The sequence below is a fragment of the Ictalurus furcatus genome, chromosome 8 (genome assembly GCF_023375685.1).
Source record: "Ictalurus furcatus strain D&B chromosome 8, Billie_1.0, whole genome shotgun sequence".
In the NCBI taxonomy this organism is placed as follows: Eukaryota; Metazoa; Chordata; class Actinopteri; order Siluriformes; family Ictaluridae; genus Ictalurus; species Ictalurus furcatus.
This window is the reverse complement of record NC_071262.1, coordinates 1470603-1494582: the sequence shown is the minus strand read 5'-3', so window position 1 is coordinate 1494582 and position 23980 is coordinate 1470603. Positions and strand designations below refer to the sequence as shown.

At 38.5% G+C, this 23980-nt stretch overlaps 2 protein-coding genes across 3 annotated transcripts; one reads left to right on the top strand and one right to left on the bottom strand.

Moving 5' to 3' along the window:
• Positions 1 to 5599: 5599 nt before the first annotated feature.
• LOC128611071 (C-C motif chemokine 14-like) lies at positions 5600 to 6738 on the bottom strand. The gene is made up of 3 exons (XM_053630318.1): positions 6316 to 6738; positions 5882 to 5999; positions 5600 to 5765 (listed from the first exon to the last, which is right to left on the bottom strand). The coding sequence occupies exons 1-3, from the start codon at positions 6383 to 6385 to the stop codon at positions 5708 to 5710; spliced, it is 246 nt and encodes an 81-aa protein (XP_053486293.1). The 5' UTR covers positions 6386 to 6738; the 3' UTR covers positions 5600 to 5707.
• A 1881-nt stretch (positions 6739 to 8619) lies between these two features.
• klhdc4 (kelch domain containing 4) lies at positions 8620 to 16750 on the top strand. 2 transcript variants are annotated; one of them, XM_053631613.1, is made up of 12 exons: positions 8620 to 8958; positions 9676 to 9767; positions 9872 to 9950; positions 10048 to 10146; positions 10265 to 10401; positions 11249 to 11341; positions 11938 to 12100; positions 12378 to 12456; positions 13357 to 13565; positions 13696 to 14104; positions 15291 to 15422; positions 16312 to 16750. In XM_053631613.1, the coding sequence occupies exons 1-12, from the start codon at positions 8860 to 8862 to the stop codon at positions 16482 to 16484; spliced, it is 1764 nt and encodes a 587-aa protein (XP_053487588.1). In that variant the 5' UTR covers positions 8620 to 8859; the 3' UTR covers positions 16485 to 16750. The 2 variants fall into 2 exon arrangements, with proteins under 2 accessions (XP_053487588.1, XP_053487587.1); XM_053631612.1 differs by having other exon boundaries at positions 8622 to 8958; positions 15291 to 15425.
• Positions 16751 to 23980: the final 7230 nt, after the last annotated feature.

The following is a 23980-nucleotide window of genomic DNA, read 5'->3' as shown; positions in this document are numbered from 1 at the left end:
AACCTCTGGAATAACACAAATGGAACTATGGGTATTATGTTGTGATAAAAATAAATAAATAAATTAAAATAATTGAGTATTTTATCATGTTAAAAAAAAAGTTAGACTAAAAAAAAATTTTCGCCTAGAATATCCAGAAATGTATTCTTGTCATTTTCTCAACGGATTTCTTGAGGAATTTCCCCGAGATGATTTTTAAAGAGTATTAAAGGAGTTACGCCGGACTCTTATCGGCTGCTTTTCGGAATATTTCCCTCCGAATCGTCTGTTTAAAAAAAGTATTTTTTGTAAATAAAATGTTGGTTTCTAAAAAAACAAATACGTCGGCACGATTATATATTTTATATTTGTAGTGGATATGTGGCTGCACATGTTCTCAGAGCTTGAATGTTCTCCCCGTGCTTCGGGGCTTTCCTCCGGGTACTCCGGTTTCTTCCGCCAGTCCAAAGACATGCATTGTAGACTAACTGCCATTTCCAAATTGTCCATAGTGTGTGAATGTGTGTGCGATTGTGCCATCCAAAGTGTCCCCCCGGGATGGGCTCCAGACTCCACGCGGGCCTGTGTAGGATAAGCGGTACAGAAAATAGATGGATGGAAAATATATTATGTAAGAAGTAACAGACGACAGACCGTGCTGTTATACAAAAGTAACGTGCATATATCCCGTGATGCCACCACCATTATTAAAATGCATTATTTTCGCATAACAGCATGGTCTGGAGTGTGTTATTCTATTTATACCACAGAGATTGACCAACGATAATATTTCATTTATTAATGTTTAAAACGCCACACATTTGAATGGTTTACAGTGAATGTTTAATGTTGTGGAAATCTTCGATGATGTCGAGCATCAGCCGTACATGTCCCTGTGTATGAGCTGTTAGAAACAGTACAAACAATGACGTATCAGTACGAGTTCATTAATATGAATCGATCACTCCCGTTACAGCCGGAACTACTACGAATATAATGCACACCTTCTGTCCAATCAGATTGCAGCATTCTTCATCCAAGTAGTTCCTTCAGAAACTACCACGAACATGTTAGAACGAGTTCATGAATATAAACCTGTGAAAACTGTCAGAGCTGCGGTTATAGAAAATGAATCAACACCAATTTTCTGACCAATCAGATTTGAAAATAAATTCAGCAGTGGTATAAAACATTTATCAGATAGTGGTAAATATACTTTTTCTGTCAAGGTCAGAAACATTTATTGTTCTATATTCACTTCATTTTAATCACACCCAGAATACATACATGTATAATAGCACAGGGGTTCCCAAACTTTTCCAGGGAAAGGCCCCCCAAGTGGCATTAACATTTGACCGAGGCCCCCCTTTTTCAACACATTAAAAATGCAGACTTCTGAATCTATATCCCCCTTTTTATAAATAATTACATCTTGCATCTTTACATTACATTACATTAGGAATTGATTGTGTGTGTGTGTGTGTGGTTGTCTGAGAGTGAGAATTTATTTTTCACACTAAATTTTCAGGCCCCCGGGCTCCCCCTGGCGGTCCCCACTTTGAAAAGCACTGTAATAGCGTAACACATTTACTGTACAGCTTAAAACCCCCTTACCCATTCGCCTTGCAGAAGACAGCAACTCAATATTTATACGTAGATGTACAGAACTGCATACATGCAAATCTACCCTCATTGTGCGTGGAAATCACGGACGTGGCAACCCTTCTACTTAACCTCAGGAGGCGAAAGTTCCGGATAAAGACGTTTCAAAATACGAGTCCTGTTAGAGCTGGTGTAAAATATATTATGCTGAGTAGTATTTTGTATGTATTTGTAAGTATTCTATGAAGTATAATTGCTATATGAGTCACTTTGTAGTTGTAAAATTACTGACTTCAGCTCATTTGGTGAAAGGTGAATTTTTTCACCCCAGAAAATAATATCGACTTAATGGTGGCCCTTTCCACTGATGAACAAACACTTTGTGGAGAGTAATGACCTCAATGGGTGATAATATACCCAATGAATGTAGATATGTATAGACATGAATACATATATCTACATCCATCCATCTTCTATTCCGCTTTATCCTTTTCAGGGTCACGGGGAAACCTGGAGCCTATCCCAGGGCGCATCGTGCACAAGGCAGACTCATATATCTACATATAGATCTATTATCAAGATATGCCACTGTATTAAAAAAAAAATTATACCTTTTTAAAATGGATGATTTTTCGCCAACATGTGCTCATTTTCAGACATTGCTCATGTGTCCGTTAGATATCATTTCTGAATTTTAACGATCATAAATCATGTAATTCGCTCAGTGGTGTGATTATGATTATGATGATGATGATGATAAGGATATGAAATGAGTAAACAGTGTGCATTTGAGTGTGTGCACGTGTGTATCTCAGTTCCTGTTTCATTCAGGACTTCCTGACCACGCTGTGTGGAAAATATAGTAAAACTATAGTGTAGTAAAACCATGACAGGCCTTTAAACAAAGAAACAAAAAGAATTAAAATGTATATATTAAATGTATTAAAAATCAAAAAGTCAGCCACTCATGAGTAAAAGGAATATGGCAGTCACTTAAAAGACTCTGTTGAGTGAGATTTCACAGAAAAACCACGTAATGCTCATCAACTGGCTAAAACCAAGCATATAGTGAAGCATGGTGGTGGCAGCACTGTGCTTTGGGGGCACTTTCCAGCAGCAGGGACAAGGAGACTTGTCAGAATGGATAAATACGGCAAAACACAGAGAGATTATTGAAGAAAACCTGCTCTTGTTTGCACACAACCTCAGACTGAAGAGAAGGTTCACCTTTCAACACGACAACGACTCAGAACATACAGCTTCGACAATGCTGGAGCGGCTTCAGGACACATTTCACTGGCCCAGCCAAAGCCCACACCTGAACCCCATAGAACATCTGTGTAGAGAGCCGAAGACAGCTGTTCGATCCCTGTCCAATCTGACTGAGGTTCAGAGGATCTTCCAGGAAGAACGAGAGCATATACATTACCTTTATATACCTATACATATTACTATATATTACCTTGGGATCAGCTGGTTAAGAGGAATTGGACAAACGACTAAGAAGTAAGTTTTGAAATATGCTTGACGGTAAAGGACTCGAAGGTATAAAATAGACAGAGTATGCCCCGCCCACCCAGAGAGCACGCCCCGCCCACCCAGAGAGCGCAGTCAGTTTTACTCCCTTGTCTCCCGGCTGTAGCATCGTCCAGACGATCTCAGCTTAAAACTTATTCTTGATGAAAGAATGATTTTCTCTTAAATTCTCTGGTTTTATTTTCAGGCATTTTCTCACATCGCATTAAAGTTTCTGTTAATAAAATCACGCAGTGGTGCGATTATAACTTTATTTGAATAGACACTGCATTAAGCAACAGTAACATCATTAAGCATCATAATAAACGCTTCATCAAAGTTGAACGTGGTGAATAAATGGCTGAAGTTTTGAAGTTTATTCAGGTGTGTGTGTGTGTGTGTGTTGCATCTCAGTTGCGGCAGCCTATTGCTTAATAGCCGGGTCTTCTTCAACACACAGACCAGGGTGGTTACGCGTAGTAACACTGAAAAAAACACACATCGATACGATCTTATCTACTGTCATCGCATTAAAAATAAATGAAACCTTTTTTTTTACATAAATTAAATCATCTAATAAAATGATCAGATACTCACATGAAACCTTGTTCGCGACAGTCCGAGCTTGTCTTTTGAACCTTCAGGATCTTTTCGGGAGGAATTTTGCCAGAGAAAAAGTTGAAACAGCAACTCTCAGGATGTGTAGGAGCAAGAGCTGAGTGAGACAGATGAGGTATTTCCATCAAATAGAAACTAATGATAAAATAAATGTGCATAAAATATCATACAAAAATTATTCAGCCTTCAGATCTTCAGGTAATGACACACGTTTTGATGTCATCTTACTACTACTACTATTATTAATAATAATAATCATCATAATAATAATTATTAGTATTAGTATTAGTAGTAGTCTTCTTTTTAACGATGTATTGCTCATATTTTACCATTAATTAATACTAATACAATTCAAATTCTTACAGAAAACTCAGATGAACTGAGTTGTACACGTGTTTTATGTTTTATATCACATGTAGGACAACTTTAATCATAGTCGCGTTACAGTATATACACTGAGTAGTCATTTATCAAGTCCGTATCCTATATAAGTCACTTTAAATGTACTGTACATGAGGTAATACCTAATAAATACCAAATAGAACTATAAACGTGTGTGTGTGTGTGTGTGTGTGTGATATATATTGTATATTTATCTAAACTACATATACAACTAATGTTAACGACACATTAAAAAGTATATAATAAACTCACGCTGAGCGTCTGAGTAGAGCGCCATGATCAGGACGAAGCCCAGGACCAAAACCACACGATTCATCTTCATGTTCTCAGCAGGTCTCTCTCTGTGTGTGTGTGTGTGTGTTCTTATATGCAACATCAAATTGTCTTGAGTTGGGGGGTATCGGTTCATTATAAGCCAATCGAGTCCAGTTTCCACCACCCCCTGTACATCTACACACATCCTCTCAACTCACCACTTCCTCTAGTCAGGCTCGACAGTTTATCTAGAAGATAATAACTGATAGATATAATTATCACGCTCATCCTAGATAACACGTTCGTGCATTTAATAAAGTTTAACAATCAGCCGATTCACTCAGCACGCATATACAATGTGAGGGGTGATTAAATATATATTATATATATATGTATGTATTTTGACATCACTTTAAGTTGTAAAATTCCATTATATCTCGCTTGGTAAATCATTATAATCAATATTTTCACATTTTCGCTCGGTATTTCATCGACGCCTGGTATTTGTTTTCAAAGGAATATCTTTAATGAAATGAAAACTTTGCCTTTTAAGTGCATTTTGAAGCACATTTTATTACACTGGATGTTTTTATTCATTCCTTCATTCATCTCAACTTGTATTATGTGTTTTGTGGACTCGGGAAAGGCATATGACTGTGTCCGTCGTGGGATCCTGTGGAGGGTGCGTAGGGCGTTTGGGGTGTACCCGACCTGTTATTACGGGTCATTAGGTCCGTGTACGACCGGTACGAGAGTCTGGTCCGTATAACCATCGTCAGGTCAGACTTGTTGGGTTCCATCAGGCCTCCACCCTTTGTCACCAATCCATGACTTTCATGGCCAGAACATCTAGGCACGGAGAGAGTCCGGTTTGGTGACATCAGGATCACATGTTTGTCATTTGCAGATGAGGCGGTCCTGTTCGTTTCATCGAGCACTTCCAAATCTGAGACCACGGTTCTCAGCTGGACACGGGTGGGTTGTTCGCTTCAGGTTGGAAATGAGATACTGCCTCAAACAGAGTCGTTTAAGTATCTCGGGGTTTTGTTCGGGAGTAAGGGGAGAGTGGAGTGTGAGATCGATAAGACGTTACCGTCGGTCCATATTACGTTACTTTCAGAATCACAGTGCAGCCTAACACACGGAGGAAAGAAATATTTTCTCCTTTTTCACATCACAGTCGTGTTTCGGTGAATAAATCATACGATTCACACAGCGATGCGTTATGACTTTATTTGAATCTGCATTGCGTTAAGCATCAATAACATCCACGACCATCATCATGAACGGTGCGTACGTGTTGCGTCTCAGTTGCAGCGTTAATGCGTACTGGAGCTTATTCGGTGACTTCGAGCTTACGGACACACACGCTGTGGAACTCATGAGTAGTAACACTGAAACACACGCATAAACCCACACACACACACACACACACACACACACGTCAATACTCTCTCGTCTGCTCTCATCTCATCTCACTGAGAAGTGAATTTAATTGTCAGATACTCACACGAAGCCTTGCTGTGGGCAGCGTGAGTCGATCTTTTTAACCTCCAGGATTGTTTGGGGAAGAATTTTGCCGGGGAAAAACTTAAAGCAGCAATCCTTAGGCGGTGCGACAGCATCAGCTGAGAGACAAAGAGAGAGACAAACTCTTTTAGTCAAACAGCGAGTCAATCAATCGCAGTGAAATGATTCTGCATTAAAGTCACACAAACATTATTCATTCAGTTCTTTAGTTTCAGTAATGAACCGATTACTATTACTACTAATATTGCTACAGAGCAATACTAAGGTACAGGTACTCATTTTAAACCTCCAAAATGACCTAAATGGGTGAAAAAACACCAAGTGAATGTAGATATCTACTGTGTATATTTAGTTATACTTTATATATTGTTAATGCTGTACAACTACACAAAAAAAAGGGTGTAATAAACTCACGCTTAGCGTCTGAGTCGAGCGCCATGATCAGGACGAAGCCCAGGACCAAAACCACACGATTCATCTTCATGTTCTCAACAGATGGATGCAGATCTTCTCTTCTCTCATAAATCTATTCTGATTATTTCAGGGTTTTACTGCCTCATTTCATAGAAATGTTTACCTAAAGGCAGATCGTTTTTTTTTTCCTCCACCTCCTGTACATCTACACGCAATCCCCACACCTCACCACATCCTCCACTCCAGGTTATCCAAACATCTGCTGGAGATCTATCGTCACGATTATCTAGAACATAGTAACTGCTCTATCTATCATCATTTCCACGGTAAACGCTGCTGTACAGCTTATAGTCGAGCGCAAAAGACGCTAACATATAAAGCAAGGTAGCTTTTTACAGGCGTTCCTTCATTATCCCCATTATCACCAGCAACAAAAATGCTAAGATAGCAATTGTTATTTATGATTGTGTTATTTTATACATAAATATAATGATAATAAAGTTTGCCGATTGTTTGACTTTTCCGACTTGTTGTTTTCTTCCCTCTTTTCAATTCAATTCAATTCAATTTTATTTGTATAGCGCTTTTTACAATAGACATTGTCTCAAAGCAGCTTTACAGAAATATCAACATGGTATACAGATATTAAAGGTGCGAATTTATCCCAACTGAGCAAGCCACTGAGTGGCGACGGTGGCAAGGAAAAACTCCCTAAGATGTTTTAAGAGGAAGAAACCTTGAGAGGAACCCGACTCAGAAGGGAACCCATCCTCATCTGGGTAACAACAGATAGTGTGAAAACTCTTTGAAACGCTAAGGTTATAAAACCATTAGATTTCCAGTGAATCTTCACACAATAACCCATGATGTAATAAAATGTCATATGTCTGTTAGAATATACAAAGAAATCGTTTCTGGAAAGGTTATTTTGAAGCGTTTTTTTTAATAACTTCTTTTGTTGTCATTGTTTTAGATGAGTTCTTAAATTACAGCTGAAATGTTTACCTGTACTGCATATCAATCCATACACATTAGAACTATTAGTAATTATCATTGGTTTGTTTCGTATGTAACTTTAGAGACGGTCCCTTAATTTCCGCATATCTGCGAATATCGAACGTTCAACGTCAAGCCAACTTTATTCCAGTAATTTACTCCACAAATTGGTCATCTACCTACCAATTCTCACCCACCAGCCAACTCTCCCCATCACACAACAACTACCAGCCATAGAGGGTGAAGGCGAAAACGTATTTCCTCTGTGACATGTAAAACCAGCCAACCACATCTTTTTGATCTGCGGCTAATAGTGCATCGCACGGCACCATAACACACTCATATTGAAAATGCTGTCTAATTTGTTCTGCGTAAATGAACTCACAAATGCCCACGATTGTCTATTTTTACTGTGATTGACAGGAGAGAGTGAGTATGTCCCTCCCACCCTGTGAGCGTGGGCAATTTTCTTCCCTTTTCTCACATCGCACTAAAGTTTCTGGTAATAAATCATGCAGTTCGCTCATGTATTGATGTGATTATATAACTTTACAATTACACCATTCAGGATCGTATGCGGAAAGCGAAATCTTCTCTTTGTTTCATGCTATTAATCCTTATGTGCCGTTTTGTCAGTTTTACTAAAAGTGGAACAATATTGTTTAAAAAAAAATAATGTTAACAAGAGACCTATGAAACCTGGCTCAATTTCCCCTATATATATATATATATATATATATATATATATATATATATATATATATATATATATATATATTTTTAAAGCAGAGATGATCCTTCTGACAATAATGAGGTGAACTTGACAGGAATGCTCTTTGTAAATATTAAACACATGCACACATCCTACATCTTTTTTCATTCCACAATCCCCAAGTGTGTGAGGGATCTTGTGTGTGTACTTTGGCAATAATATTGGCTATTGCTGTGGAATCTAAAGAAGTGGACTGTGCCATAAAACGTTGCCAACTAATTAATAATGCTTACATCCAGCACATATTAAATCATATCACTTCATAAAGTAAGGGATTATATATATATATATATATATATATATATATATATATATATATATATATATATATATATATATATATATATATATATATATATAATGTTAAATGCTAATATGACAGTTAGATTAGCATCCGTTTATAACGGCAGCATCTCCAGTCCACTAGGTGGCACTGCAACTACATTATGTATGGGGAAAAACAATCGCAGAAATAATGCTTTATGGTGTTTCTCGCTTTCTGGTCGAATCTTTACACATTTCATCGCTGTATTTTAACAATTTTAAGTGTTTAAAATTGATTTAAACTTCATAGGTATGTATTTACTTGATGTTCTTTTTAAAATTGATCTGTCATAGCGGAATACGAGTCCAGTTCGCGATCAACACAAAGAAGAAGAACCACCACCACCGAAGAAGACGCTTCGGCTTCCGGAAGTAGTCCTTTTAAAAGTCCCACGTGGAGGATATTTGGAGTTTGGCTGCGAATTATTATCTGTTTAAAAATTTTTAAAAAAATGGGTAAAAAGGGCAAGAAAGACAAGAAGGTAAAAGGTGCAGAAAAGACGGCAGCCAAAATGGAGAAAAAGGTCTCAAAGAGATCAAAGAAAGAAGAGGTGGGTGTGTTATTGCTAAATGCTAAAGCTTTATTTAGCTGCATGTGTTAGCCTATTAGCTAACTTTCAGTTCTCCAGCACTGCTTTAGACAAAAAAGGGGGAAAACCCCGGGATTTACTTTATTATTTTCAGCGAAAACTGGGTAATTATAAATACAAATGAAAAACGTTATTCACAATAAGAGACACACACACATTTCTATGCTTACTATGAAATAAACAAACACCTTTAGAAGCTATTATTGTGATGTTTTAACACTTACTGTTCATGTAAATTGAGTTCACTAAATGAAAAGAAAAATATCTTAAGATATTTAGATGAGCTAAATTTGCAAATGACATTCCGCCCCTCCTTCTAGTAAGCTGTATTTGCATACAGGAGTACGATTGGCTGTTCTGTTTTATGATGCGATAACACTCGCCTGTAGCACTCATTCAACACTAATTCACATGTTCCAGTAAGATTTTCAGCTCCTCTGTTTATTAAAAATAAAAAGCAACAATTTTCACACGTTGATCAATCTGTGTACTGAAATGAATTCCTCGAAAGCACTCCATCACGAATTCAGAGTTTTATAAAGTGTGTGAAACGATGCACTTTTAAACTTGTATGCATTTCACAAATTTCTCCCTTCTTCTGTAAATGTATGGGTTTTTTTTTTTTACTCTAGAAATTTCTTAAACTAGAAACTCAATTTCCTGTGTGTTTTGGATCAGGAGGATCTCGAGGCCCTCATCGCCGAGTTTCAGTTACTGGACGCGAAGAAAACGCAGGTTGTGGAGAGCACGTGTCCTCCTCCGTCTCCTAGGTACACGCTAAAAAAAACAAGTTCTCCCCATGCAGGAACATGTGTGATGTGACTGTAAGATTGATGACGTGTGATCCGTCCTCTGTCCCGTGTCCTGTGTTCAGGCTGAACGCGTCTCTGAGCGCGCATCCTGAAAAGGACGAGCTGATTCTGTTTGGCGGAGAATACTTCAACGGGAAAAAGGTCAAATACAGGATAAGAAACTGTCGCTGTCACAGGAGAGGAGTCAAAAACTTTCTTTGACTCCTCCTCTTTTTTTCCTTCTTTTTTCCTCCCTCAGACCTACCTGTACAATGACCTCTTCTTCTACAACATAAAGAAGAACTCGTGGGTGAAATCCGACATCCCGAACCCTCCTCCGCGCCGCTGCGCTCATCAGGTACTTTTTTAAACATTTATGGAAGGAGTCTCCAGTGTCAGCGCTTTGTAACAGTCAGAGGTGAAGCCGTACTTTTTAAGTTTGTGTTTTCTCCGTGTGTGTGTGTGTGTGCGTGTAGGCGGTGGTGGTGCCCCAAGCTGGGGGTCAGTTGTGGGTGTTTGGAGGTGAGTTTGCGTCCCCTAATGGAGAACAGTTCTATCACTACAAAGACCTGTGGGTTCTTCACCTCAACACAAACACCTGGGAACAGATCAAGTAAGAATGAGCAACACACACACACACAGAGTTCTAACTGACCCACATAGCACACGTGAGCACGGTCATCAAGGCCGCACGCAGATCGTTTGCTCCTTTTAAATGTTCTTGAGCATCGTGTGTGATTGGTGTCGGACACAGCGCCCCCTCCTGGTGATTTATTCACACTTTCACCATGTGATAAACAAGTTCCCTTCAGCTTTCCTCCCCTAATTACTGCGTCTCCTTTCGGGCATCGTTTATTAGATTTGTAATAATCCTTTTTTGTTCTTTTATGTAGGATCTTGTCTACACTCACTAACTACCAACATAACAAGACATACAAACACTTTACACCTTATACATTAAGAGAAAGACAAATATTAACACACTGCGCACCAAGACGATATAAATATATTACACTAGAATACATCAAACTGATTGTAGCTCCACTCAGATTCACCCCCTCAGGCAAAGTGAGCAAAAAATTAGGAACATTTGAGAGCATTTTAAAATTAAAACGCTGTTAAATGTGGTTTCATAACACGGTGAATCTAGAACATCCTAGCGGCTGACGGGTTTATTTATTCCCCCGTTGTTTATTAAAAAATATTCCGTCACGTAACTTTCCACGTAATCACAGACGGTTTTCGGAGCTGTCGTCATTTTTTACGTCAGCTTACAGACAACTTGCTAAAAACATTTTGATCTGCATGTTTTGAAACGTTCTAAACCACACACCTGTTGCGAGTTTTTTTTAATAAATAAACTCTCGGTTGATTAATTAACGAATAAATCCGAATGCTGTTTTTATTGATTTATGTCAAAGTGCAGGTCTTATTGATCACTGCGTTCATGTTGTGTTCAGGGCTCCTGGCGCCCCCTCTGGCAGAAGCGGGCATCGCATGGTGCTGTGCAAAAAGCAGCTGCTTGTGTTTGGAGGATTCCACGAGAGTGCAAGGTAGAAAACATACTTAAATTCCTCGTGAAGTGCCTTGAGGCTGCAGAAACGTTAGCAGTTACAGGTTGTTTCTTTATTTCTAAATAAGCGAACAAATCCCAAACAAGAAGCAGGGTCAGGGTCAACAAACGGGCAGAAGTCAGGCGATGTCCAGGTGTGCGCAATCAGAATGACGGTGAACATGAAAGAGTTCGTGATGGATGGGCATTGTAGTCCTCGGCGGCCATGTTTGTAGGCCACGATGCACTCTGGTTTAAAATTGGGGGAAAAATTTAACCCTTAATTTCACGCAAATTCGGTAAAACTCAGCGCACAGCCTCGATGGGAATACTTTAGGCTTGGTGTTTGTATATAAAGATCATTTTATGAGCTGTTAGTACAGTAAATAATCATAATTAATAAATAATACAAATTAAAATTGAGAAACGTCAAGTCGCATAAAGAATTGTTTTTAGAATCACATCTAAAAACGTGAGAATTAAAACCGAATCGTGACACGTTTTACTGTTTTGAATTCTCTTAGCTGTTCATGAGCTGTTCATGAGCTGTTTAAACCTCTGAAGTCTCATAACCAGTCTCTGTGCACATGTGTTTAGGGATTATATCTACTACAACGATGTTCACTCGTTTAACCTGGACACCTTCACCTGGTCCCGGTTGGCCCCGTCTGGCTCCGCCCCCTCGCCACGCTCCGCCTGCCAGATGACTGCCACACCCGATGGCACCGGGGTCATCATCTACGGAGGCTACTCCAAATCTGTACGTGTTTTATGGTTTAATTTAATGCAAGGTGATTTATAAGAAAATGTAAGAATTTGTAATTTGTAAGAAAATGTTTTCATGTGAAACAGAAAGAACAATTTGGGAATATATGAAGCTTATGAACATCGCTCGTACTGATGGCCGATAATAAATGCGATGTCGTGATGGTAATCTACAACGTAGATACAAAAACTATAGCAAACGCTGCTAGTGAGGAAAAGAATGAAACAGGACATGAAGCAAGTGCTGAAGGTAAACATTTCACTTTCACCAGAGAGCCAAGAAGGACGTGGATAAAGGGACCATCCATTCAGACATGTTCCTGCTGAAGAAAGAGGGCAAAGACGAGCAAGGTAACGTCCGCTCGTAATCCGGATTAAAGGCGAGTAAAGTAACGTCCGCTCGTAATCCGGATTAAAGGCGAGTAAAGTAACGTCCGCTCGTAATCCGGATTAAAGGCGAGTAAAGTAACGTCCGCTCGTAATCCGGATTAAAGACGAGCAAAGTAACGTCCGCTCGTAATCCGGATTAAAGGCGAGTAAAGTAACGTCCGCTCGTAATCCGGATTAAAGGCGAGTAAAGTAACGTCCGCTCGTAATCCGGATTAAAGGCGAGTAAAGTAACGTCCGCTCGTAATCCGGATTAAAGGCGAGCAAAGTAACGTCCGCTCGTAATCCGGATTAAAGACGAGCAAAGTAACGTCCGCTCGTAATCCGGATTAAAGACGAGCAAAGTAACGTCCGCTCGTAATCCGGATTAAAGACGAGCAAAGTAACGTCCGCTCGTAATCCGGATCTTAATTATACATTTTTAAGATTTTACTAAGCTGAAACCCTCTGTGTCTCTGTAAATATAAACTAAACTAAAAGTACTGATGAGACTGACCAAGGCAGTGTTTATATAACGGTTATAAATTACAGTAATAACAGTTAGAATTATAATAATAGTTATAATTAATATGTAATTAATCCAGATGCAGTGTTTACTGAACAGTTATTATTGATATAATGAATACTGACAGTGTTTATAAACACGTTTATAGAGCAGTTCGCATGAATAGTAATAGTAGTTAATAATAATAATAATAATAAGTAATGAATATTAATAGTAATTACTGATAGATTGTTATACATTAGTTACATTATATCCATTAGTTATAGAACATATATAATTAATGAAATTAAGTTATAATAATGAATTATGATGATGATGATGATAAAGATAAATAATAATACCCGTGTGTTGGTATGTAGAGAAGTGGTCGTGGAGTCGCGTGAGCCCGTCGGGTGTGAAGCCTCCTCCTCGCTCGGGTTTCTCTCTGGCTGTGGGGCCGGCGGGACGAGCGATCCTCTTCGGTGGAGTGTGTGACGAGGAAGACGAGGAGACACTGGAGGGAGATTTCTTTAACGACCTTTACCTGTACGACATCAACAAGAACCGCTGGTTCCCGGGACAGCTCAAGGTACAAAACGTCCTGCAGCGCTCTGCTCACAAGCCCCCGTTTTATTTTTTTTACTTTTAATAATCGGACATCACATCCCTCTTTGAGGGCCTTTATCACTTGCATAATACTCGTTGTGTGTGAACTACAGGGGAGCAAGTCTGAGAAGAAAAAGCGCCGGCGGGGGAAGAAAGCAGGAGAAGATGGAGGACAGGAGAACGAAACGAAGCAGGGGAGCGGTGAAGCGGCGGGACAGCCGACGGAAATCGTGAAGGAGATCGTCGCCGAGGACGGAACGGTGATGACCATAAAGCAGGCGATTCCCACGGCCCAGGAGAGCGAGGAAGAAGAGGAGGAGGAAGAGGAGGGAGAAGGTGCGGCCGCTCCGTCGGTGGAACCGTGCCCGAGGTCGAGCGCCATGGCGGCGGTAAAACACGGGAAGCTGTATTTATACGGAGGCATGTTCGAGGTGGGAGATCGCCAGTTCACTCTGAACGACCTGTACTGCCTCGACCTGCACAAGATGGAGCAGTGGGAGGTGCTGGTGGAGATGGACCCCAGTACGTCAACAATAGCTTTTACAGAAGTTTACACAGGGGTGGGGCGGTACGACAAAAATATCATATTGTCGAAGGCATTTCTAGGATACACAATATACATCGTGATATAAAAGTCATACATCACGTTAAAAAAAAAGTTAAAAATATATCGCAACATCATTTATCACGATATCAATAATATATGATCATATTGGCAATATGACGTTTACGTTCATATCGCTAGGTTTGGTGGGATATTCAATCTTTTGGGGCTTCTAAATAGGACACAATCCCGAATCTGAAGAAGAAAAACACACGTTTTTCAGAAATGTGAAATTCCTAAATGTTAAAAACACAATTAAGAGCACAACATTATGGCAAATTACATGCTAAGTCCCGCCCCTTCTCCACTTCATTGGACCAATCACAGTCCATTCTGCCCTGAGAAATAAAACTCCCACAGGCACCACCAACAAAGCCAGCTCGCTTTGTGTTTATGTAAGATTACATAAATAAGAGAATTATTATTGGATGCGTGACCTATGTAACTAGCCGAGAAGCAAAAACATCATGTATCGTACAGTTTACTGTGGGTAGATAAATATATCTGAAATATTATCGTTTTACTGTCACGACACTTTTTATGTTTCTTACATAAACAGGAGTTTATTTTAAGCTCCTGTTCACACAGAAATCATTTAAGAATTGCACCAAGTCCCAAATAACTTCGTATCCACTACCGTATATATGCTCACTACATAGGGTGGAATAGAATGAACGCTATTTGAAATTCAGCCACAGAAACCTGACTAGCTATTAACTAGCAAGATCACATTAAACCAGATCGTTTGCTCAAGTTTTTATTTTAATTTGTGAATTTCTACATAGTTAAAAAAAAGTTTATATTCATAGTACGTTTCCTACACTGAGTAACTCAGCAAAGACCATTCATATTAGCGACGTTATGAAGATAGCTAACAACGTTGTCTACTAGCTATTTAATTTTATGCTAGCGTGAATATTTTGAGGAACTAATTGCTAAATACAGCTACATGCTCCAGCTCCGCCTCCAAAAAATTAACGAGTGCTATGTAATGTACATGAAACTCGTTTATTGTGTCAAAGAATGTCAATTATCTTGTTCAATATTTCAGTCTATGTGGAGGAAGTATACAAAATTTATTCAAAAGTCCTGCTGTGGTTACAGAAACTCAGGAGTGGTTAGAAGAATCAGAGTCCGAAGACGGCGATGAGGACGAGGAGGGTAAAGCAGCCGAGGATGAGGACGAGGAGGAAGAGTCCTCTGAGGAGGACGAGGAGGAGGAGAGTGATAATGAAGGTGGTAAGAGTTGAGAAAAAGGGAGGAAAAAAACAAACAAGACATAAGAGTACAAGATATCCAATCCGATAGCCAAAATCCGATCAGATTACTTCTGAACAACTGGGCCTAGTTTATTAACGTTTCAATTGATTTTGTGGAGTATTTGTGTAAAACGAAGTCAAGGAAAAAGCAGACTATTAAAAAAAAAAAAAAAAAAAAAAGATTTCCAGGGACTCTGTCCAGCAGGTGGCGTTAATGAGCCTCATGAATGTTTCTTAATTTGTAGAAAAGTCAGACAATTAGTTTGTCCGGTGAAACACAGTAAACACCACAGATTCTCCGGCTCCTCGGTGTGTAAAGAAGTCAGTGCATGTAGTCGGATCGTTTCACACGTGGTGGTGTTTACATAAAACTCGTACATAATATCTCATCACATGATCACTATAAGCGTTCTGTTTTACCAATATGACAACACAGAGTTGTTTATTCCTTACATGTTGGATGGATGGGATAGGGGATAGGGGACATATGGCTATGAGATTTTCACTGTTAATGTCGGCGTCGAGCTCACTTAGTTATATGAATGTGAGCCAAATGAAAACTGTCATTTTTTATTTTTTATTTTGCAGTGAGCATTAGAAGGGGCTACTGAGAACAGTGGACCAGCAGAACATTGACAGATACAGTACATACACATACTGTTCTCTAATTTATGTCACTCTTTTAAGGTTTTCGTTTGACTCCACCCATGGACATTTCTGATAAGTTCCAATCAAATTCTGGAAAATGCGACTAAATTATCGTGATGTTTTATCCATTGGAGGCTCATCAAAATGCAGTAAAACAGCCACAGGAATGAAAAGTGTGATCCTTAACACTCATCTCTGTCCCCGCTTGTGTGTTGCAGAGGATGAACATCCCCCGGTGAAGCCCTGCGAGAGTGTGAGTGAGTATCAGAGGCGGACCGAGGCGTACTGGCAGCGACTGGCTCGCTCTAACATGGGCCCCGACGCCAAGGACAAGAAAGTCAACAAAGTGGGTCTCGCCATGGCCAAGGTGTTCTTTGAGGATCAGGCGTAGAAGATGGTGTTTATAATGAGTGTGCGTGTGTGTGTGTGTGTGTGTGTGTGTGTGTGTGTGTGATGGAGAGAGCGAGTGTGTGAATGCTAAAATCTGTATTTGTTTACATTCATGTCCGTGTGCATGTCGAAATATTACCTTTATGATATAATAAGTGTGTGTGTTTGTACAGTTATAAATGTGTGATTGAGTTTCAAGAGCAGCTTTTTTTCTATATCTCTCTTTGACACGTGAGGATTTCTGCTCGATAAAATGTCTTTATTCTAGTCTTGCCTCTTTTATTTCCTGTGTTTCATGATTACATGTGGGAATGTAAAAAATTTTCTGTGTAAAATCTTTAGTTTGCGATAAAGCAAATGCACCAGGGTTTAACCTGCAACAAAAATACTCAAAAATATAACAACAACAACAAACAAATCTATGGAAAAGCAGATGTGAATAGTCGTAGACTAATTCAAGTTAGATGAACTATTTTACACCTAGCTGTATTCTCACATTAGTCACTTTAGCACAAGCTTGCTAGCTTAATTTTGTGGCACTTTTTTGTTTTAATTTCGGTGAAAAACCATGCACATCTCACAGAGATATTTAGTCAGAAACATGCTAGCTAGTATTGGTTTGATGGTGCTGTCATTAAAAGCACATTCTGATAGGTAAATGCTTAGCAGAGTCATCTATAATTTAAACATTCTCATGTTTTGTTTTAGCTAGTTCTTGCTTGGGTTGCTAAATCCAGCTAGCGTTATACAGTACACTATGGTGGGTTTTAGCACAAACGAGCTAGCTTTTGTGGCTGCTACCAACTGAGACCGGTATCTTGCTCAAGTTAAATTTAGTGAATAACTGTATATCTTGAGAAAGACATCAACATCAGAAAAACATCTCACTATTATGTGATAAGTTTTAATGAACAACACTGACAAAATAAAAATTAAAAACAGTTCAAATGAGGACAGTTTGATGAAGCAAGGCTGTAGTGTTCAACTAATATGGATATAGTTGAATGGTAGCTAGCTAGTAAGCTACCATACATGCTAGCTATATTTGAAAATTAAAGTAGGCCAATATGCTGTTTGCTGATATTACCACACCAGATACCAGATACTTTCCTCATATATTTTATCAACTACATGGTAAGTTTAAAATCCTTATGTGTTGTCCACTTAGTTAGTTAGTTCTCACTTAGCTGAATTTAGCTAGCTAGCTAGCTAGCTACATTCACTATAATGGCTTTAGGACAAACTAGTTAATTTATTATTGGTGCTGTCAACTCAAACGTCCTCAATGCTGTATAATAAAAAGCAGATTTTAATAGTTTTATGCTTACTGATCATCCCTGTCATGTTTTGTGCATAATAGCTAGTATATGCTTAATTGAATTTAGCATCAGAAACATGCTAGCTATAGTTAAAATTAAAGTAGGTCAATATGCTAGCTGCTAATTTTACCACACCAGATACAGATTTCCCCCCACATTAAACATGGAAGGTTTAACAACAAGCAGCTCTGACAGAAAATAACATGTAACAGGTAAGTATTAGTTAAAAATATATATAAAGCTAGTAGTGTTAGACTAGCCATTTGTATAGTAGCAGTTAGCTAGCAGACCTAGATACATGATAGCTTTAATAACTGGATTCATGTTTACTAGATTAACTTTTTTGGCCTTAATATGAACACCTGTACACCTCATTTATGTAGTTATCTAATCAGCCAATCATGTGGTGGCAGCAGCACAATGCATAAAATAGAGTTTACATAGAGTGGTGCGAAAAACAAAAAACATCCTGTGTGCAGAGAGTCTGCGGGCTGAAATGCCTTGTTGATAAGAGAGATCAGAGGAGAATACCAGACTGTTCTGAGCGGACAGAAAGTCTATAAGCACTCTTCTCTTTCGCAGAAAAGCATCTCAACGCACAACACATCAAACCTTGAGGTGGATGAGCTACAACAGCAGAAGACCACATCGGGTTCCACTCCTGTCACCCAAGAACAGGAATCTGAGTCTATCATGGGCACAGACTCACCCAAACTGGACGTCTGAAGACTGGAAAAAGAACAGGTGATTTATTTTTATAATCTTCAACTCTCTAGTCTGGATATCTGTTTTTGCATGCAGTGAAGAAAACTAAGCCTCCAGAGATGAGGCGTGGGTGTGAGCTGATAAGTGTCGATCAGCGCACAGATTAATGCCGAGAACAGCAGTAGAGCTGCAGAACCTCTAGAAATCACAGCTTCTCCAAACCAAACGGCCTGACCTATTTCTTCATGAGGGACGGAGAAAGCCTGATGAATAATAAATGCAGTGCTGAGAGATGGATGAGGTTACTATGATGCAGCCGAACCGAGCCGAGTCGATTGCTCCCCATATCATCATGTGCCGAGACGCCTTTTTGCTTCATAACTCTTAATAAAAACAAAAAAGGCTCAGTTTATATTTACACCTCAAAAAGTGACTATTTTTGTAGCTCTGACGCCCACATGAAGCGGCAGTCGTCAGAGAAACGTCAGAGGAGAGGTGTGTGTGTGTGTGTGTGTGTGTGTGTGTGTGTTTTGAGAATTTGAGCCCTGCAATATGTTCAGACTTAAGTATAAATCTTGTTATTTCACCATTTTTTAATTGCAGTAAATCCAGCTAGTATTATTTAATGCCATTTTCACCATAATTACTAGGGGAAAAAAGTAGCATAAGTATTCATCCCCTTTGAACTTCTCAATTCAGTATTCACCCCCTTTTGAACGATCTCAAATTATTTCTTCATGTTCCTGAAAGAACCCAGAGTTAGTTAGAGAACATACCTAAACAAGTCTGGGACAAAGTTCTGAAAAAAAAGCTATCAATCAGGGTTTGGTTGAAGGAGGTGTGGCCTTTGTATCTGTCAGTCAGCGTGAAGGAGGTGTGGCCTTTTTATCTGTCAGTCAAAGTGAAGGAGGCGTGGCCTTTCTATCTGTCAGTCAGCATGAAGGAGGTGTGGCCTTTTTATCTGTCAGTCAGGATGAAGGAGGTGTGGCCTTTGTATCTGTCAGTCAAACTGAAGGAGGTATGGCCTGTGCATCTGTCAGTCAAAGTGAAGCAGTTGTTGCCTTTGCATCTGTCAGTCAGAGTGAAGGAGGTGTGGCCTTTATATCTGTCAGTCAGAGTTAAGGAGGTGTGGCCTTTGTATCTGTCAGTCAAAGTGAAGGAGGTGTGGCCATTGTATCTGTCAATCAAAGTGAAGGAGGTGTGGCCTTTGTATCTGTCAGTCAAAGTGAAGGAGGTGTGGCCATTGTATCTGTCAGTCAAAGTGAAGGAGGTGTGGCCATTGTATCTGTCAGTCAAAGTGAAGGAGGTGTGGCCTTTGTATCTGTCAGTCCCACAAGGCATGGCCTCTGTGTGATCAACCATGTTTGGTTTTTGAAGTTTCTTTTTCTTTTTTTTTTACTGTAGCTATATGGCTAAATACGAACTAAACTGCACCGTGTAGCTAAAGTTTTCAGATTGACTCTGTAATTTTTTAATATGTAATTAATTAATTATTTTTATTATTTTTTTTACAAAGTACTAAGGCCTTTGCAGTCTCTCACTTCGGTAAAGATGCTACACTGATAATGATTTTACCGGCTGTGGAATAAATTTACATCACTAAAACATTATTTTTAAATGTTTGACCAGCTGTGAACGCGTCACCACACACACGTCCACAGGGTCTTAATATCCGCCTGTTTCCTTCCTCTCCTTTAAACTCCTCCACAGATTTAGAGAAACAACCCATAATCCTCTTCCGCTTTTGGGACAAGGCTGAACTCGGCGTGGCGATTATGTAGCAGAAATTGGCTGTGTGTCCCTGCAGAGAGACGCACACTCACACACACTCCAGAAACACTCCCACCTTTAAACATGGACAAACCGAGGGATTAAGGGACATTTTTGTACAATACAACTCCTTACACAGCAGCATTATTTACACATTTTAAATCTGCTTCTCCAGCTTTTCATCACATATTCTACCTTCCATAAATAATAAATATTCCTGTCTTCCTACTTATTGTGTGTTTTTCTCATTTGTATGCAGTAAAGAATCTCAAAAATAATGAAAAATGCAAATCCGATTATATATTTAGAATAAAAGTAACTGTGATATGTTGACAGTTGAATAGCCATGTATGTGTACGCTAATGAATGGGGTTTTTAAAGAGTTAAAATTATATTTTCAACATTATTATTGTATAAAAAAATATTGGAAATATTCCGATATCTAGTGTAAAGTCATGGCATCCCTTTCATATAGCGCTCTTACTTATTTCTATCTATTTATTAATATATTGCAGTTTTAAGTTAAAAAAAAAAAAGGAACAGGAAATTAATGTCATTTGCATGCTGTAACATGATTGGCTCTTAGAATTTATGATGCGATAAGACTTGCTCCTCTCTCTAAGAGTTTCCACTAAGATCATTCAGCTTCGTGTTTCTTAAAAGAATGCGGCAAAACCTCTACGTTAATTTGTCCCTGAAAAAAGAATCAAATCATAAACCATTTACCTGACTAGAGTTCAGTTTCACTGTGTATAAAAGCCTCCGCTGAATAAATACATAAATGAATAAAAATTTCCTTGTAGACCTTTGAAATGATTTACATTTTTTGGCACATTGGGATCATCCGAAATATTTCCTACAATTCAAACTTTAGCCGACGTGTGATTGATAAATTTATAGATGAGATCACGTCCTGCTTCTGTTTGTGTGTGTGTGTGTGTGTGTGTGTGTAGTTCAGTATGAGAGTCTTCTCAACACTCACTCCTTCCTCTACACACCGTCTGAAACACAGTCTGCATTCAGAGTGTGTGTGTGTGTCGGAATATACCATCTCAAGCTTCTCGACAGGGGAAGGTAGGCTTTTAGTGTGTGTGTGTGTGTGTGTGTGTGTGCTAATGTTTGTGAGGAAATGTTGTTATTGAGGTAGCAGAAAGACAATAAAGAAATGAAAATACACAGAAGCTGCAGTTATTATAATATGATAATGAAAAAGAAAACCCCCTTTCTTCAGGAAGTCTCTGGGACGAGCAGCTTGTATGGAGTTGCTGAAGTGGAGTTAGCATTAGCATGAGTGACACTGTTAGAATTTTAAACACAGGTACACACACACACACACACTGCATGCAAACGCCCGGCGAGGATGAGCTGTTTCTTTAGAAATGCTGATGTGGATTTGGTTTGTATTCTAAAGTGGGTGTGGTCAGATGTTTTGGGGCGGAGTCGTAACAGGACTGAAGATGATAAAGAAAGAAGACAGTTAGGTAAAGAAAGTTTGCTTGAAATGATTTCAGATTTTGCATCATGTATAATTTTCATTCGAATTTCAGCTTAGCCTTTTAGTGCTTTTGTTTCTTTTCTTGTTCATTTCATGCAAACGACAGTTAGAATTTATTCATTTGTTAATAATTGTAGTTCAGGATTAAATTCGAATCGGCATGAACAGAGCGAGGACATTTACATAACTACAGTTACTGCAAAATTTAAGGATTCACTGCAAAAACAAACAAACAAACAAACAAAAAATAAATAAACGTACATTTGCAGATTATTTTATTTCATTTAGTTCTGAAGGCATTCTAGTTTATTTTGTTTTAGCTGTATTTTTTAGTGTAAGTGCATATTTATTGTTTTTTAAAAAAAAAAAAATGAACTGCTTTTAATGACTTATTTCTTGCACTATTTAATGCTTTTATTTTATTTTATTTATTACATTAGTTTATTGCACTTTATGTTTGTTTAGAGCTTTTTACATTTATAAGAACAGAAATTTCAGCAGTTTCTGGATTAAAATTTTTTTTTATTTTCCCCTTGTTTCATTGTTTTCTATTTAATTGTAGTATTACATTTTTTTTTAGCTCCTTAAATGTTTTATAGCTTTATTTTCCACCCCCATCTTTTTAGGTGAAAGTGTACCAGGTTCTGTTTAGTTGCGGTTTTAAAATTAAATTTTTGTGTATTTTTGTTTGTTGAGTTGAGTTAAAATTTTGCAACCTTCATGGTTTCTGGGTAAAAAAAAAAAAAAAAAAAAAAAAAAAAAAAGAAAAGTACCTTGAAAACTATCTAACTAATGAAATAGATAAACACTCTAAATGAATGACTACTACTACTGCTACTAATAGTAATAATAATTCCAGTAGTTTAAAAATAAAATGTGGATGTATTCAGAAACACCATGTAGTTTTCATTACGTACATTTTAGACACCATTTCATCAACATTTAATAAAAGAAGGCAGTGATAAAATAAGAACCCGTTGTTTTTCTTTTAATGACCACAAAAACAAGAGCTTACTTTCAAACACTTTCATTATGTTCTCCACACAACTCAAAAAAAAGAAAAAAGAAAAACGAACAAACTCCCAGGAAAAAGAAAAAGTAAAGAACAGAATAAGAGAAAGAGAGTAAAAGAAGTGGGCATGCTCGGGCATGCGATGGCCGACCGCAGGGTCGTGGTGCGTCCGTCTGGGCAGGATGTAGGTTACAGAGGAGATTTCAGCCACCGCATGCTTCGTTTTCATCTCCCAACATCTCCCACACACACTCACACTCACACACACACACAGCATATGGAGTGTGTACACCCGACCATCCCGTTGTAACGTTTATACCAGATCATGTGACCTGCACGAACCTGCATTCAGTGCTGTTTTTAACACACTCTCGTCGACTTCCTGTTAACGTCTGGAAACGTATAGAAACATTCAAAACTTATTTAAGAAACATTTTCCTTGGAAATTTTGCAGCATATCTTTACTTGTATATTGTCATATCAGCTTGCTAAGCAGCTGAAAGGTTACAGTTCAACTGGCTGAGGTCATTCGCGTGGTCATCTTCATTGTCCCGGGTTTGTGGTATCTCATGGCCGTCATATTCATTAAATATTAAGTATTGATACGGTAAAAAAACGTGTGTTTGATAAACCTAGTTATCATGCAGTACCTTGATTTTGTAAATACTGCATTAGGGCGGGGGAGGGGCGGTTGAGGATGCCATGAGGTAAATGTAAAAAGCTAGCTAATATATCGTTTATATACTGTACATAACTTGATATTTAACTAACGAGCTTTGTAGTTAGCTAGGTATTACAATGACTTAGCTATCAAAAGGTACTTTTACTGATCGTTATTTAAAAAAAAAAAAAAATGTTAAACAGTATTCAATAAAATAATGTAACGTGGGTACCTGAAGCCGGATAGGTACATAGCTCGTCATCATAAAAAAAAAAAAATTGGCAATTTTTGCTTCTTTTGAAAAAGAGATCGCGCCTTCCAAATCAAGCCGCTTTTAGACTTCAGCAGTTTATTACTCGCCACGCTGTACGAAATTCCAATAAAATCTCATCCGAATTCTACAACAAAACTGTGTGATCCTCTAAAGATAGACCTGTGTTTAGAAAATTAATTTCATACGTCCTACTTACGTCATCCTTCTGCGTGATCCGATAATCAGCCGGCTCGCATAAACACGAATATGTGTATATATATA